Genomic DNA, 15,000 nt, shown 5'->3' with positions numbered 1-15,000 from the left:
AACAAGCTTAAAATTGCTGAGAAAAAAATCGCATAATTTACATTATTTATCGCATAATTGGCCTTTCTAATCGCACAATCTGCCCTGAAAAAATCGCATAATTTGCATTTTTTAATCGCACCCTATCAGAAGGCCTGACATGTACATGTAAACAAGGGGCTTAACAGCCCCTTCTCTAGGGGTGTCTGTGGGCATGCCATTTTAAAGGAACGCTTCTAAAAGACATCTTTCAAAAGCAAGACTGATGATCATGTTTACAAGACTACATGTTGTCATTGTCAAAAATAATGCGCTTTAATCTTTGGTTAAAAAGAATCTGTCTTTAATTTAGAACCTTACATTGAGGAAAAAATACCTAGCGTCTCTGAGTGGAGTAGCCAATGCAAGGATCAAGATCTCTACTGTTTTTCGGCCAGTTAGAGTAAAGTCCAGATTCTGGAATATGGGCAGTTGAATCATTAAGAAATTGTATCAGGTGAACTTTTCCTGCCCTCTCTAAAGAAAAGAATGCCCGATCGCAGGAAAAAAGGAATCTTTGGGTTGCCTTTGACTGCAGTTGGCCTCTTGTCTTGCTAACATGATTGTGGAAAACCCTTTTAAACGTCCTTGTCTGTACATGTAGTTGTGTACATGTAACACCCTTCAATACAATTAAAGTGTAATATTTAACCATTATTCGCCGAAGGCAAAGTGAATATTGGTGAATATTTACTGAGACATAGTCGAGGTACATGTAAATATTCCCCAATATTCCCTGAGCTTGAGGCCAATAATTGTTTTAGTATAATTTTCAGTGGTGAATATCAAGAATGTTCAAAACAAAGAGCTAAAAAACGATAAAAAGGCACGAAAAGTGTTTGCTTAGCTTAGCAGCCGTGCCTCCAAAATGTTACATGTACATTCACTGGGTAGAGCGGTGAATATAACACCAAATTCTTATATTCACCGCTGAAGAGTATACTAAAATAATAATAATTATTATTATAATATTAATAATGTATGTACCTATCACATTGTTGCATCATGCTGATTTCCTTGATAATCTCTTGCAAATCTGTGTCGACTGGTACTTGTTTGATGGCAACTACTTGTCCTGACTCCTTGTGCATAGCTTTAAACACAGAGCCATAAGAACTATGGTAATATGAAAAAAAAAATACAAACAAGTATATTCAAGGAGAATTTGATATCACTCCTAAAATAATGCAAATAACCAACAAGCTCTAGTTTTATTATGCACACCGTCCAGTATACATGGAGATTGCAGCTCTATAAGGGTTAGGCTCTACTGTTATCTTTCTACATATTCTTTGTGTGTACTCTTTTCAAAACCAATCCCAAACGATACATGTAAAATCTTTTCGTTGATCCTTTTACGTAGGTTGCGTCCCGTTGAGGATTACTGATTCAAGATCACTTGGATCATGGTTGATCAAAGGAACCAAAAAATCCTTTCCCAGAGTGGAATCATTGGTTCCTTTGATGCAACATGATCCAAGTGATCTTGGATCTTATTCAGTGATCCTTTCTCGGATCATCCCAAATGAACGCACCCTTAATTTTCTCCTGAGTGAGGCTTATACATTATCTGTCTAATTGGGGGAGCTTCATGTGAAAATGGGTTAAGTATGGTCCAAAATGCATTAACAGCTACATTACAAGTACCACTACTAAAGAGGTATACATGTTGGTTTCCTACTGCTATGTGACAGGTACCCATGTATAGAAAATTAATGAATATTATTATACATTGGTGTCACCAGCTCGATTTTGATTGGCTATAAGCACGCAGCTAATTCTTGCTTGCTCTGTTTCTCTTACATCATACCTACAAACAATAGATCTTATATATGTAGAATTGATGTCATACCTACAGACAATAGTTTTATCCATGCAGAAGTGACGTCACGTAACACACTAACCAGCAGTTTTATCAGTTTTGTCATGGCGGAGCTCAGCTCAGGAATATGCATAATAAAACAATTATTGAATTCGGTTTTCGCATGTTAGAGATAATTATCAAGGCCTCAGTTTGTGTTATCCGCTTCAGCCTTCGGCTTCAGCAGATAACACAAACTTTGGCCTTGATAATTATCGCTAACATGCTCAACCTCATCCAATAATTGTTAATTATTATTCCACTATTACACCATTTTACCAGATTTGGTCACGAGAACACGTAAAATATGAGACGGTACTACACTGTACTGTCCTGCTTTGACCAGTTTGGAACAGAGCAAATATCGACGGAACGGCAGTTTTTCAATGAAAGAACTTGTTTTCAACGAATGCAAAGCCTGAGAATTTAGCTTGTCATTCCTTGCCACTCATCATTTCATTTAAACAATCAAATAATAAAAGGACATTTGGCTAGCTTTCTGTGCTGTTTACATCGTTTGCAAGCGCCCTGAAGGACAAACAATGCATTTTTTTAGAAACACTCTTACCAAATAAAATAAAAGTAAAATAACACATTTTTGTAGTGGAATAATAAATCTCTTATTCAATGGTTTAATGTATAATACTTGCGGACATTTTGCTTATTGCTCGTATTTTTCCTCGCCCTTGCGGGACTCGGAAAAATACTACGCAACTCACAAAATATCCCCGCGCATTATATGTTAAACCATTGAATAAGATGTATTTATTTCGCCCACCCCAACAAAGTTTACCTAAATGTAGTCTCAACCTTACAAAGCCAAGCATAGTCATGGAGAACAATATACATGTATGCAGCTATGCAAGGAATACCGGTACTGAAAGCTACCTTTTACAGCTTGGATTAAACTATTGAGCCCTGGTTGGCAGCAAGACATAATAGACTTTACAAGAATTTGGTTTATCAACGGAGTTGATAATGTAAATTGACCACCGTACAGAGATTCTAAAAGCTGACGTTTCGAGCGTTAGCCCTTCGTGATTCGCTCTGACGAAGGGCTAATGCTCGAAACGTCAGCTTTTAGAATCTCTGTACGGTGGTCAATTTACATTATCAACTCCGTTGATAAACCAAATTCTTGTATACTACTTCCCCACCGACGCAGCACCACAGTTTCTTTAGAAACTACCCCTTCATTCATAATAGACTTTACTCTGTCTAATGCCAGACAATTTACATGTACTTGTCAATTAGGGGAAGAGTGGTTCAGGAGTTAATGGGTTGACACTGAAGTATAATTATAATTATGTCACTTATGTTTAACTTCTTCAACAATCATGACATGAGGTCATCAAAATGTCATGCAACACTTTTTTAGCCCAGTCACATTTATTTTAAGCCCAGTGAAATGGATGGTTACCCAGCTTCTCTTTGGACATAAAAATTATTTTTGTAAGTTATGTTAACTGTGTGAGACTTTTTGTCCTACTTGCTATTAATGCCACAGTTTTTCTACTTACTGAACTACATGTACAAGGTCAAAGGGGAGCAGACTGTGGGTATTTGAGGTGTCATTTCATGTCAATAAGGAGAGGTATGTTCCTCCAGACATTGGTCGTGTAGCACTTACATTTCAACAGAGTTATCTGTCAGTGTCATAATAATTTTAAGAGCTTTATAATCTTTACTCCCATCTGCTTACCTTTCATCCACTTCTATCTTTCCTTTACTCCTATGTAATCCATCTGAGGTTAACTAATGCCCCGTTCACACCAATGTTTAACCATGTTTTGAAGATGTTTAGTTAAACATGGTTTCAAAGTGTTTTCTTTTTAAACCATGAAGACAGAATTAACTGAAGAGAGTGTAGTGTAACGTGAAGTGCTAGATTTCTATCCCATATGAATCATGCGAGCGTTAGCCCTATTGATGGAACTGGGCCCACACAAGGACAGAGAAAAACTCTGGCCCAGTTCCATCAGTAGGGCTAACACTCACATGGTTCACATGGGATGGAAATCTAGCACTTTACGTTACACTACATTCTCTTCAGTTAATTCTGTTTAAAATATAAGTGCTACACGGCCAACGTTTGTATAAACGTGACCTTTCCTTGTACTTGTACATGTTAATTGCCGTGACTTTAACATCTTCAGTTCCCACGGCCTGCTCCAATCTGACCTTGTAGCTCAGTCGGTAGTGCGGCGGAGATCTAACCCGAAGGTCGTGGGTTCAATTTCCACCCTGGTCAGAGTTTTTCTCTGTCCTTGTGTGGGCCCAGTTCCATCAGTAGGGCTAACGCTCACATGGTTCATATGGGATAGAAATCTAGCACTTCATGTTACACTACACTCTCTTCAGTTAATACTGTTTAAAATATAAGTGCTACACGGCCAACGTTTGTATAAACGTAACCTTTCCTTGTACTTTAACAACAGCTTGGTTCACTCAAAAACTATGTCCCCATTAATAACCCTTTCACTCCTGTAAGGGCTAATGAGACTTATAGATTTTACTCTGTCTAATGCCAGACGATTTTGTGGGGAACCCCACAGGTGTGAAACGGTTAATTAAACATGTATGGGGTATACCGTACCGTAAGCCCCAGTAATGGAAACAGACCCACATCCCTTCTTACAATGTACCGTTAAAGAATTAGCATTGATTCTCTATTTTTCAATTCTATATTATCATTGTGCTTATTTCTTTTTAGAAACTCATAAAGTGTTTTTTTTTTCGTCAGAAACACATGTTTCTTTAATTTATCAACTTTATACATCCCGGAAAAATTAAAGCCTGATTACAGCTTTTAATCGTTGATAGTAATAAGCTTACTAGCAAAGGGCTGTTTTATAAGGTTTAATTACTACATTAGCTCATAGCCAATGTTTCTCCCACTTTGTCATCTAATCAGCAATCCGAACGTGACCAAACACCAATTAAAAATATTGCGCGTTTGTTTAAATTAATATGAAAAGAAATTTTTAAGCTTGGCATTTGACTGCCATGTTAATATTAAGAAGATCTAGAAAGCGAGTTGAAAATTCATACCCCTCGCCAAGTTTTTCAAGAACATCGAAAACCTCTTCAGGTGGTCTTGTCAAGCTTTCTTCGCTAAGCTTTCGAAGTTCACTTCTAAATTGAAAGAAAATAAAGTGCGAATGAATTCTCACAGTTTGACATTTATGCTTATAAATAATTTCTGCTCGCCGGAAAAAGCCATCTCTGCAAATAAATCTAAAAAGCATACCCTTTAGCAGACATCTTTCAAATTGACTTAAGACTTTAAAGTTTAGTTTGTCAGGTCATGATGGTTAAAGAAATCCTCTAAAACACCAAAATTTCACACCACCAAAGCTGAACCGCATCTCTTTCGGTATCTCTGTGAGACACGAATCACTCTTGTGAGCCTGCAATGGAAGTGGCAAACAACGTCGAAGGCGAAATCTTAACGTCCCCTCCCTCATAGAAAAATTATTCTCGCATTGCATCGGGTATAAATCCACATTTTCGGTCTATTTACTCACTTGATCCTATTTTTCTAAGCTACTGACGTGGCCTTTTTTCTTCAGATTATTATTTTGTAGTTTATCACCGATACGGTCGTTTTCAACAAGTTGTTCCATTCCAACAATACCGAACGCGTGAAGAATAATCCTTACCCCACACTGGAAGGTAGCTGGTGTAATGCCATAAAACAGGTGGTCACTCCATAACGCTTATACAACGTTGCATCTGTTCTGCGCAAACGTGACTGTAATCCATCCAGTTGACGGAGGATCATGGCGGACATCGAAGAGGTTAATTATCCAAGTGGTGGCCGTCGTGCCGATTCGCCTGTAGATATAGAGTCAAGGAACGAGAGAGAAGGTAGCAGAGAAAGCGATCATGATGACAGAGACCGGCGACGAAGAGGTGGCGGCTACGAAAGAGATCTGCGGCGTGAAAACCGTCGCTACGCGCCTTACCCTTCGCAAGATGAAAGGTCAGGCAGACGACAGTCAGGAAGTAGCGGAAAAGAATGTCGTGTTTACGTTTGGAATCTTCCTTACAACGTTAAATGGCAGGATTTAAAGGACTTTATGAAAACAGGTATTGTCGTACTTAAAAGTGTCTTTATAATTTGGCGAGCGCCGGACCGGATTAACGCTTCTTTACATTATTACCAAACGAAATATGCAGCACATGGCTTTTGTTTGTTGCAGCTGAATTCCCATCTTCAGTTCAACTAAATAATATCCTTCACCGATATTTATGCACCAAACGCTGCTATTTCGTTAATTCAAGCATACCAGAGCAAATCGTTTTATAGCTGAAAAAAAAAAAAATTGTAACGCGATAAGTTGTGAACTTTTATACTAAGTGTTTTGTTTGGTCGTTGTGAATTGCCTTCCAGTTGGCGAAGTCGGACATGTTGACATTATAGAAGACGGCCATGGAAAATCAAAGGTATCAATAATTGATTATTATAGCGCTTGAAACGTGAACAGACAGAACTATTCGCTTCAGAAAGTATAATTCATTCAAAGGCCCACCTTAAACCGACAGGCTTCGCATTGTTTATCGTAGCGATCTAATTGGATGAATTTTCAGGTTAGAGTGAAATTTGATACTACTTTTGATGATTCGGCAGGCCTTTTTGATTTCTACTTTTGTATTGTTTAAAAAAGTATTATGGGGTGTTCAGGGGGGCAAATTAATACACTGTATGTATTTGCCCCCTGGGCATCCCATAATAGCTATTGGAATAGTAGAATCAAAAATGGCTGCCATATCATAGTTGTCTATTTGGGAGCATTAAATTTGTTGGGCTTACTGGAAAAACGACTGGGCCCAGTTGCTCAATGCCCAGTTCAAGTTAAAATTGGGTTATAGTGAACTTTGATTCTACTTACCACTCAATAAAGATTTTGCAAAAGATTTTTTCCCTTGAGTTGAAACTTACACTTTCCTTTACCTTGAGCGTAAAGCAGTATCCTATTCCACAACACTCACCACTTGCACTGATTGTTTTTAAGATATGGGAAATTTATCAAGCCCCTTCAGGAAGTGGAATGCACTTTCACCTCAAATGTACAGAGATGTATCCAGGTTTTCAAATTTGGGGGTCCTCTGGACCCCTTTTTGAAAAATTTGGGGGTCCATTGCAAAATTTTGGGGGTCCAGCTAATTAATATTCAATAATTAATATGCGATCTATTGCCTCTTAATTGCTGTTGCAGTACCCTTTCAGATTTCTAATCGCACGAAAATAAAGTCTTATCTCTCCCAACGAATATGTACTTAAAATGATCAATTTCTTTGAAACTGTTGTGCCTGTTGATTCATCGATCAAAATGTATGGGCTGTCAAAGCTCCATCGATCACATTGAAATCCGTATGCTGTAGGAACTGTTGGCTCCAGTTGATAAATGATCTAGATCTCCACAGAAAAAAAAAACAGAACTGAATCTCAATTTTGCGTAAAAGAGCATCATTTATTTTAACTACACTTGAGGCGTAATTTAGGAACAAAAGAGTAAACGAATGTTAGCGATCGATGCACAGTTCATCGTCGGCACGTGCGGCCGTGGCTTCGCCATGGCCAATGTTAATAATCAAGCGATTGAATACATTCAAGTTTCATGTTCAACACGTTAATTATAACACTAACCCCGAAAAAAAGTTGCGTAATTTGCAAAACAGACAAGTTACGTGCAAAACAAGAACCGAGACGACGATGACACGTGCGCGCTCGGAATTAATTTTTTTATCAACAGGGTCGCACAAAACAAAAATTTAACATACTTTGCCTTTGGATTCTGTGTTATTTCGCTCACGATAAGCGAACTAATGCTTGAAATTTACTTGGAAAGCATGCAACAAACTGAACTTCGACCGAAATGTTTTATTATCACTGGCGGCAGATCGAAAGTGTCGCCGATTGTCTCACGTAAAAAACAGCTCAGATCATGTCACGCAACACGTCCGAATTCAAAACTCGACTTCTGAAGCTGGACATAATGGTTGACAAAATGAAATTATTGGACTACAAAAATCCGAAAATAGAAGCTAACCTTAAAATTTAAGGAACTCAATCATTTCTCCGTTGTGAGAAATGGGAATGTTCAATTTCCTTTTGAAATACGCCGTTCGCATGTTTTTCCTGGCGTTGGTAATTTGCATAAACATTCGATTTTTTTTCTGCGTCCAATTGGACCCTTTGTTCCATATTCTATGCGTCCAAAAGGAAAAAGAGTGCGTCCCACGACGCAATGACGCACGCTGGATACATCTCTGAATGTGAGTGGAAGGGGGGGCCGTTCCACCTTTCTCCTTGGTGCTGATCAGAGACTGAGCGGAGAGAGAGTGCCCAACAGCATTTATTACTGCCCCCGAGGACTAAGGGACCAGTATATACAGTTGTAATACAATGTATGCTTGCGCTTGTGCACAGGGAGGCGTTGTGCGCTTGGGGTCAGTGTGGCCCAGTGGTTAGAGCGCTTGCCTTGAGATCTGGAGATCCCGGGTGCAAGACCCGCTCTGACCACTTGTTGAATTTGATCCTGGTAGTCCCTGGTTCAACTTCCCAGCTGCAATTGTAAATAGCCAACTGGTTTGCCTACAGCCAGTTGGGATTCTTAACAGTTGTTGTTGTTGTTCTGTTCTGTCGTTTCATTGTGTTTCATTGGCCCTGAAAAGCCCCTATGGGGAGCGGTCAATTAAGTATGTGTTGTATTGTATTGTATGTTATTTTGCAGTTAAGGGTGAAAATAATTAAAACCTTGATTTTTTAATTGTCGGTTATTGTTCTGGGTCTTTCTCTTTGTACTCTGTTATTTAACACTTTTGTTTTCATTTTTATTTCTTTGCAGGGGTGTGGGTAAGTGTTATCATCAGTTTACATGTACAACAAGATAATTTTTTTTTGGTGTCTTGTTTACTTAAACCAGGCACCAACTTCAAATTTCAGTATTCGGTGTCATATAATTTATATTATAATTTATGTAACAGTAAAAATAGTAAATTAAATTGAAGAGCTGTATGCATTACCGTCTTAGGTGACCTTTTTTGACTGATTTTAGTTTTTGCTCATTACGGTATTACATTTTATTATATGACTACACTGTAGTTCCATGAGCAGGCAAGATGAACCAAATCCTGCACTGTGATTGGCTACCAGCTCCATCTTGCCCGCTCGGGATTTCTTGCTTGGTCCTGCAAGATCAAAGATAAATTTTTTTGGTGTTTTATCCCATAGAATAAATCCTTTATTGACCAAGCTTGTTTGATCAAGATGGCTGGATATTGGCCTCAGACCGAGACAAAGTCAAGATCCATAAACACGCAAAAAGAGAACTTGGCCAATATCTAGCCCATATTGACCTCACACTTGGTCAATAACCTATAAAGTACAATGAACTAAAAAAATAATCCACAGTTTTTTTACGCCTTTGGGAGAACTGTTCATCATGACAGCAAAAAACTCACAAATATAAAGATGTAAGAATTACGCACGATGAAAGGTTATCAACATGCTCTGTTCTCAGCTGTTAGGGCGAAATGAGACGAACAAAACAGGCTTTTCAAGACAGTGCGTTTTGTTGCGTCGGTGCTGTGAAAAACAGTTTGCATACTCATTCTTTACCATAGGGAGCTAGGTGCGATAACATTAAACAATGCTTTGCAAAGTACCATTGTTTTCCTGCGGCAATTTACCTCAGTTAAATCGGCCGCTGCATTCGCTTGCTTTCGTCTTTGCCTTGGTTGGGGTTTTCGTCCAATCTAGGTGATTTCGCGGTAAACACTATCAGCAAGACAAGGTATTACCATGTGCAAAATAATGTACCAATACATGTAGTTTCGAGGGGTACTGTATAATGATGAGCAAAAACTAACATCGTTCGAAAAAAGCCACTTACAGTAAGACGGTAATGCACACATTTTATAAATACATATATTTTATTTATATTGTAATTTATATACAAAATTATTTTATTTATATTATAATTTAAATGTTTATGTAACGAAAACAGTTTATAAGATATTCAAAGCAAACAAAACTCAAATGAAACACTTATGCAAATTGAGAAAAAGAATAATCTCATTCTGATATAAAGCCCCATTGATAACTACACTAGATATTACTTTTCTCTCGATACAAAAAAAATGTTACTAAGCACAAAGTTCACAAAGACATAATCTCTCAAAGGTGATATTTGTAGATGGAAAAATTCATTACAATTCACTTACTGTAACATTATAATAGAATTTTTCTCCTTCCAGAAAATCTTTTTGAAAAAGTGAACCTCACCAAATCCTTTGTTTGTCTGCCACTATTAGTATCGAAAGCCTGTTTTCTTTTTTTTTTTTTTTTTATGGAAACAACAATCTTACATACAGCAAGTCCTTACATCTAGCTTACCTTCCTTTGTGTGCATTTTTGAAGCATTGTCGAATTTCGCCATAAAGAAGATGCAGAAAAGGCAATCAAAGAACTTCATGGCACAGATTTCCGAGGACGTTCCATTCACATTAGAGAGGTGAGTACTTATATGTAAGCCTGGTTTTCACTAGCGACGCAAACACAAGCACAAGCATGAGCAGCTTATGCTAGTGAAAACGAAAGGTCGACATAAGCATCAAAATCAACCCTGGCAACCACCATTTTGTTCAAAATTAATGATCAGATGCAAGGTGCCTCAACCCTGTTTTCACAGTGAAATAAGAGCTCTTATGCTTGCGCTTGTGCTAAGTTGCGTTGCTAGTGAAAACCAGGCTTTACTGTTTTCTACCTTGGCACTAGATAGGTTGATAAATTTTCAGCCTTAGACTACATTGCAGAGTCCTAAAAAGAATTAGTAAGAATAGCCCATTTCCGAGTTGCTGCATGCTTCAGTTTCAAAGCGAGTTCTGGTGCACAACCATTCAAATGGAAATGAGTTGCGAATTTCCCTTACAATAGTTGAGCACCAAGACTCACTTTGGAACCGAGACAAACAGCAACTTGGAAATGGCCTATTCTTCGTACATCTGTAGCTTGCCCATTGGGAAAGCAAACTTTGCAACCCACTTGCCCAAGTAATCCCTTCACTTGTCTGGGGTCATTAATAATTATTATGTAAAAAAATGTGGTGTATTTTTTGCTTTTAGACATCATTCTTTTTTAATTCTTTGATTGACGTAGTGGAAACTTACCCAATTGGCCGTTGAAAAATTTGCTTGCCCCAAGCATGAAATCTACTTGTCAAGGGCTGACAACTGGTCGATGGTTTTCTCAAGTGCTTCATGTACAATTTGTACATTACACATGCAAATAAAAAAGCAAAGAAATCCTGCATTTATTAGTTTATTTCATATGCAAAGTAACATTTTAGGAATTGTTACAGTAATTTCAGCTTCCCCTAACTCAATGTGCAAAGTCACAACTGAAAACTCAACTTCACTCATTCTCCACTTTACTTGTGCCAATCTTAAGTTTGCTATAAATGGGGATAAATCTGTAAGGCTTACGTTGTATTACTCATCTTGTGTCTCATAGGATCGTATTGAGGAAACTCAGAGTGAAAGACGCCGTCCCACTTCTTCACGAGGCACAGACAGTGGGAACTATGGAAGTAATCACAGTCCTCAAATTGGTGGCGGGGGACTTGGAAATTTAACCAACCTCTTGGGCATGGGAAATCTTAATGTTGCCCAGGGACTGAATTACAAGACTGATCCTTTATCTTGTACAGTTTTTGTCAGCAATGTGAGTTTTGAATCAAATATTGATTTTGCTTCCTTTCAACTGTATGGAGCTCTACATGTACATCAATAAATATTGTCCTACTGTAGGTAGCACTACACTGTATGCAATTCTAAGTTTTCATTCTCTTTTGGAGATCTGTTTAAGAAGTACACTGTACACGCTACTTTAAACAAACTGTTGCTTCACAAAGCAAAATACAAGTGCACAAAGCTTCTTCTTAAGTCTGGTACTTGACACAGTTGTCCGTAAACACCAGGTGAAGAGATTATTCTTTAGTAGATGTACATGTAGGAATGGTAAGAATGTTCTCCTTGTCTTCTTATTAATCTTTGTCATCTTTCAGCTGCATTGCAGCAGTTAAGATTTTCATTTGCGTAGACATGCACAGGTGATTCATGGCTGTACATATTCCCTCTGGAGTTAAATTTTCAATAAACCGATCTCGATATACAAGTAATGTTAAAATTCAACTTTAAGGACGGTGCCTTCTAATTCAAAGGTATTTTTGCGCGGTTTACTGAATACGTGGGAAAAGCAGATCTCAACAAGTGTTATTAAAATCCAAAAAGAATTGGGGGTAACCACGCACTTTTCAAAGATAATCAACTAACAATATTAGCAAAAAGCTTCAAAATACAAAGCAATGTATGGCGTTCCTTTCCAAATTAAAGCTCAATTGTCTCTGAAAAATGCATGGTTACCCCCAGTTTTCTTTTTGGATACCAAGACCACTTGCTAAGTTCTGCTTTCTCCGCATAAATTTAAACTGCGCAAAAATATCCCTGCATTAGTAAGCACTACCGATAGGAAATCCAAGTATCTGGAGATGCGCAGAACATATGCGCAATAACAATATAGTAGGCACCGTCCTTAATAAAGGAAGCTCTAGCCAGTTTTAACACTTTCAACAAACTGTACTATTCGGAAGGATTAATGTTGAACTGTTTCACAAAACGGCAATGTTATGATACCATATGAAACAACAATAAAGGCTTAACAATAATAATATGCACTCATTAATGTGACGAAATACGTTACCATGGCAACAAAAGAGCCATCTAAGAGCCATCCTAAAAAAAAAAAATATTTTGTCTTGAAGTGCCTATAATCTCAAAAACGAACTTGGTAACCCCCATTTTTTTATTCTTGGAGAGTGATTAGCACTAAGATAAAATGCTCTGCAAAGTTTAAGAGAAAGTCTCTGTAGCAGATTCATAGCCTCATTCACACATGGAGAATTTTGAGGTGGCTCTGAACCGTTCCAACTAATAACTTTTCTGCAGTAACAAATGTGGGTCACCTGGTTCGTTTTTTGACAGAGATATAAGTGCTTGTATGTTTGCATCTGCAAGGCTGTTGCCTAACAGGAGCCCGGTAGCCTGGGGCTCCCAAAGAATAGCTCTGGGCGCCTTAATTTTTCACAGCAACACCTTTCCCTCCATATGTTGGGCTCCTAAGTTCTCAGCGTTTAGCTCTGAGGGCCCCTTTAAAATTTTCTTAGGCAGCAGCCTTGAAGATTGGTAAAGGCAGGGCTTGAAAGGGTTGATACAGTCATGAATTTGGAATGACTAGACTAAGTACAACACATAGGTCAGTTGGGTTGGTAAGTGGTAGTTTGTTTGTGCTGTAAATCAGTCAATGTCTGAGTCAATGATGTGATTGGATTATGGAGGAGGACAAAATGGCCTTAAGTAGGATGTGCACATGTAATATTGATTGGTTGAGGGATGAATGATTGACTGGTTTTTCTTATCTTTTAGCTTGATTACAATGTGAATTGGCAAAAACTGAAGGACACATTCAGAGTGGCTGGTAAGAGATAACTAACCAAATGATGACAAGTTACTGATAAAATGCCCACACATGATGAGTAGCACAATCATGATGTACATTTGGGAAACCAGTATCTTGAACGAACACTTCAGGCCATATCTCCGCTGGTAAAAAGTGCTAGCCACTCACATTTCGCAGATATGCTTCTTACATATTAAGTAACATTTACTGTGTAGATTAGCGAAATCGGTCGCTTAAGTTTAGAATAAACAGATTCGGTTGTCCACTTTGGGGACAAAAAATGGCGCGTCACGCGTAACACGCAAACTAGTAAGACGAGCACAACAAGGTTCTTCAGACGGCTTGTACTTTATTCCTCACAACGAAATCGACAACATATTTCACATAAACAATGTTGCAACCAGTAAATAAAAAAAATGTGGTTAATTTCTCACCAATGACGGAGAAAAGAGGCCGAAAAGCACAACAGTCTTGAGCGTCACGCTCCTAAAATCTTCAGTGCTGTTTTGCAATTTGCGTCTGTAACCCACGGATGTTTTGTGGTTAGGCAGAATAAAATATGGTTCGAGAATGCTCATTTGTGGTAGTTGCTTTGGAGAAAGTTTTACCGAAAATTTCTCAGCACACGAGAAGCCAGAGCATTTTTTCTCAGTCTGAAACACTTTGTCCGCCATTACAATTTGCCTTAGAGCCAAAGCACAGCTTCGCAAAATGTCCTCTGTATCTTGCTTGTCCGAGCTCACATTACAAAACCCAAAGAAAAACAGAATGCTCATCTCATGTACAAATTACATGCCAAAGCTCAGAAAGAAACAATTCAAATTGTGAAAGAACGAGACCTCTTTGTGAGTCTGAAACACTTCTTGACGTTCAGAGGTTGACAAAGCGAATTTAGAGCGTGAAAGAACCAAAAGTTTCTCCTTGCAGATCCACCATTACGTTTCGAAACGTTCCCTCAGAGCAAGCTTTGCTACCAGGCCTTGACTTGTTTTTATCCAGTTAAACCAGTTTTTTCTGGACTTCAGCCCATTTTGCCCTGTTTTTTGCAATCCATGTGGAACATTTCGCCGGAATTTCTCAATTGCGAATCAAGCGAAGCATATAATCAACTCTGAAATTAACATTTCTGTAATGTCAAAGTTAAAAATGAGAATATTTCAGGTTATTTAACAAAATTTTTTAGGGTAATCTAGGCAAAATGAGGAAATTACCATGCCTGCAAGGGGTCATGGGTAAATTTAAAATTGCTTATTTTTGATCCATCAGTACAAAAAATTTCATTTTACATTAAGATATCAGCTTAAGAGGCTATTTGATTTTGTCAGGTTCCTTTTCATCCAATTTTATAGCAGCATGAAAAATTTTGTAAAATTTCACTATGTTACACAAATGTACATCATGATTGTGCTACTCATCACATGTATCCATATGCATCTTCAGGAAACAAAAAAAATTCCATAAAACTGAGGATATCATTGAAATTTTGCTTTGAATTCCTTCATAATAGGTAATGTCATCCGTGCAGACATCAATCTGGACTCTGATCATAAATCCAAAGGGTTTGGAACTGTACAGTTTGAAACGGCAACAGAAGCCA

The 15,000-nt window shown here is 38.0% G+C and overlaps 2 protein-coding genes across 2 annotated transcripts in view; one reads left to right on the top strand and one right to left on the bottom strand.

Annotated features, from left to right (window-relative positions):
- Positions 1–5,285, bottom strand: part of LOC138032580 (serine/threonine-protein kinase 3-like) — a 26,322-nt gene extending 21,037 nt beyond the window's left edge. The window contains exons 1-3 of the mRNA XM_068880287.1: positions 5,130–5,285; positions 4,931–5,014; positions 1,006–1,134 (exon numbers count right to left, since the gene is read on the bottom strand). Coding sequence (XP_068736388.1) covers positions 1,006–1,134; positions 4,931–5,014; positions 5,130–5,143 — 227 coding nt within the window. The 5' untranslated portion in view covers positions 5,144–5,285. The remainder of the gene's footprint in view (positions 1–1,005; positions 1,135–4,930; positions 5,015–5,129) is intronic.
- Positions 5,286–5,639: 354 nt separating this feature from the next.
- The window catches only part of LOC138032579 (myelin expression factor 2-like), a 17,528-nt gene continuing 8,167 nt past the window's right edge, over positions 5,640–15,000 (top strand). Inside the window, exons 1-7 of the mRNA XM_068880286.1 lie at positions 5,640–5,971; positions 6,276–6,328; positions 8,734–8,741; positions 10,308–10,401; positions 11,400–11,609; positions 13,370–13,421; positions 14,911–15,000. The exon at positions 14,911–15,000 is cut by the window's right edge and continues 12 nt beyond it. Coding sequence (XP_068736387.1) covers positions 5,662–5,971; positions 6,276–6,328; positions 8,734–8,741; positions 10,308–10,401; positions 11,400–11,609; positions 13,370–13,421; positions 14,911–15,000 — 817 coding nt within the window. The 5' untranslated portion in view covers positions 5,640–5,661. The remainder of the gene's footprint in view (positions 5,972–6,275; positions 6,329–8,733; positions 8,742–10,307; positions 10,402–11,399; positions 11,610–13,369; positions 13,422–14,910) is intronic.

This window comes from Montipora capricornis, chromosome 14 (assembly GCF_036669925.1).
Source record: "Montipora capricornis isolate CH-2021 chromosome 14, ASM3666992v2, whole genome shotgun sequence".
In the NCBI taxonomy this organism is placed as follows: Eukaryota; Metazoa; Cnidaria; class Anthozoa; order Scleractinia; family Acroporidae; genus Montipora; species Montipora capricornis.
The sequence above is the reverse complement of the archived record's forward strand: the minus strand, read 5'-3'. Positions and strand labels throughout refer to the sequence as shown.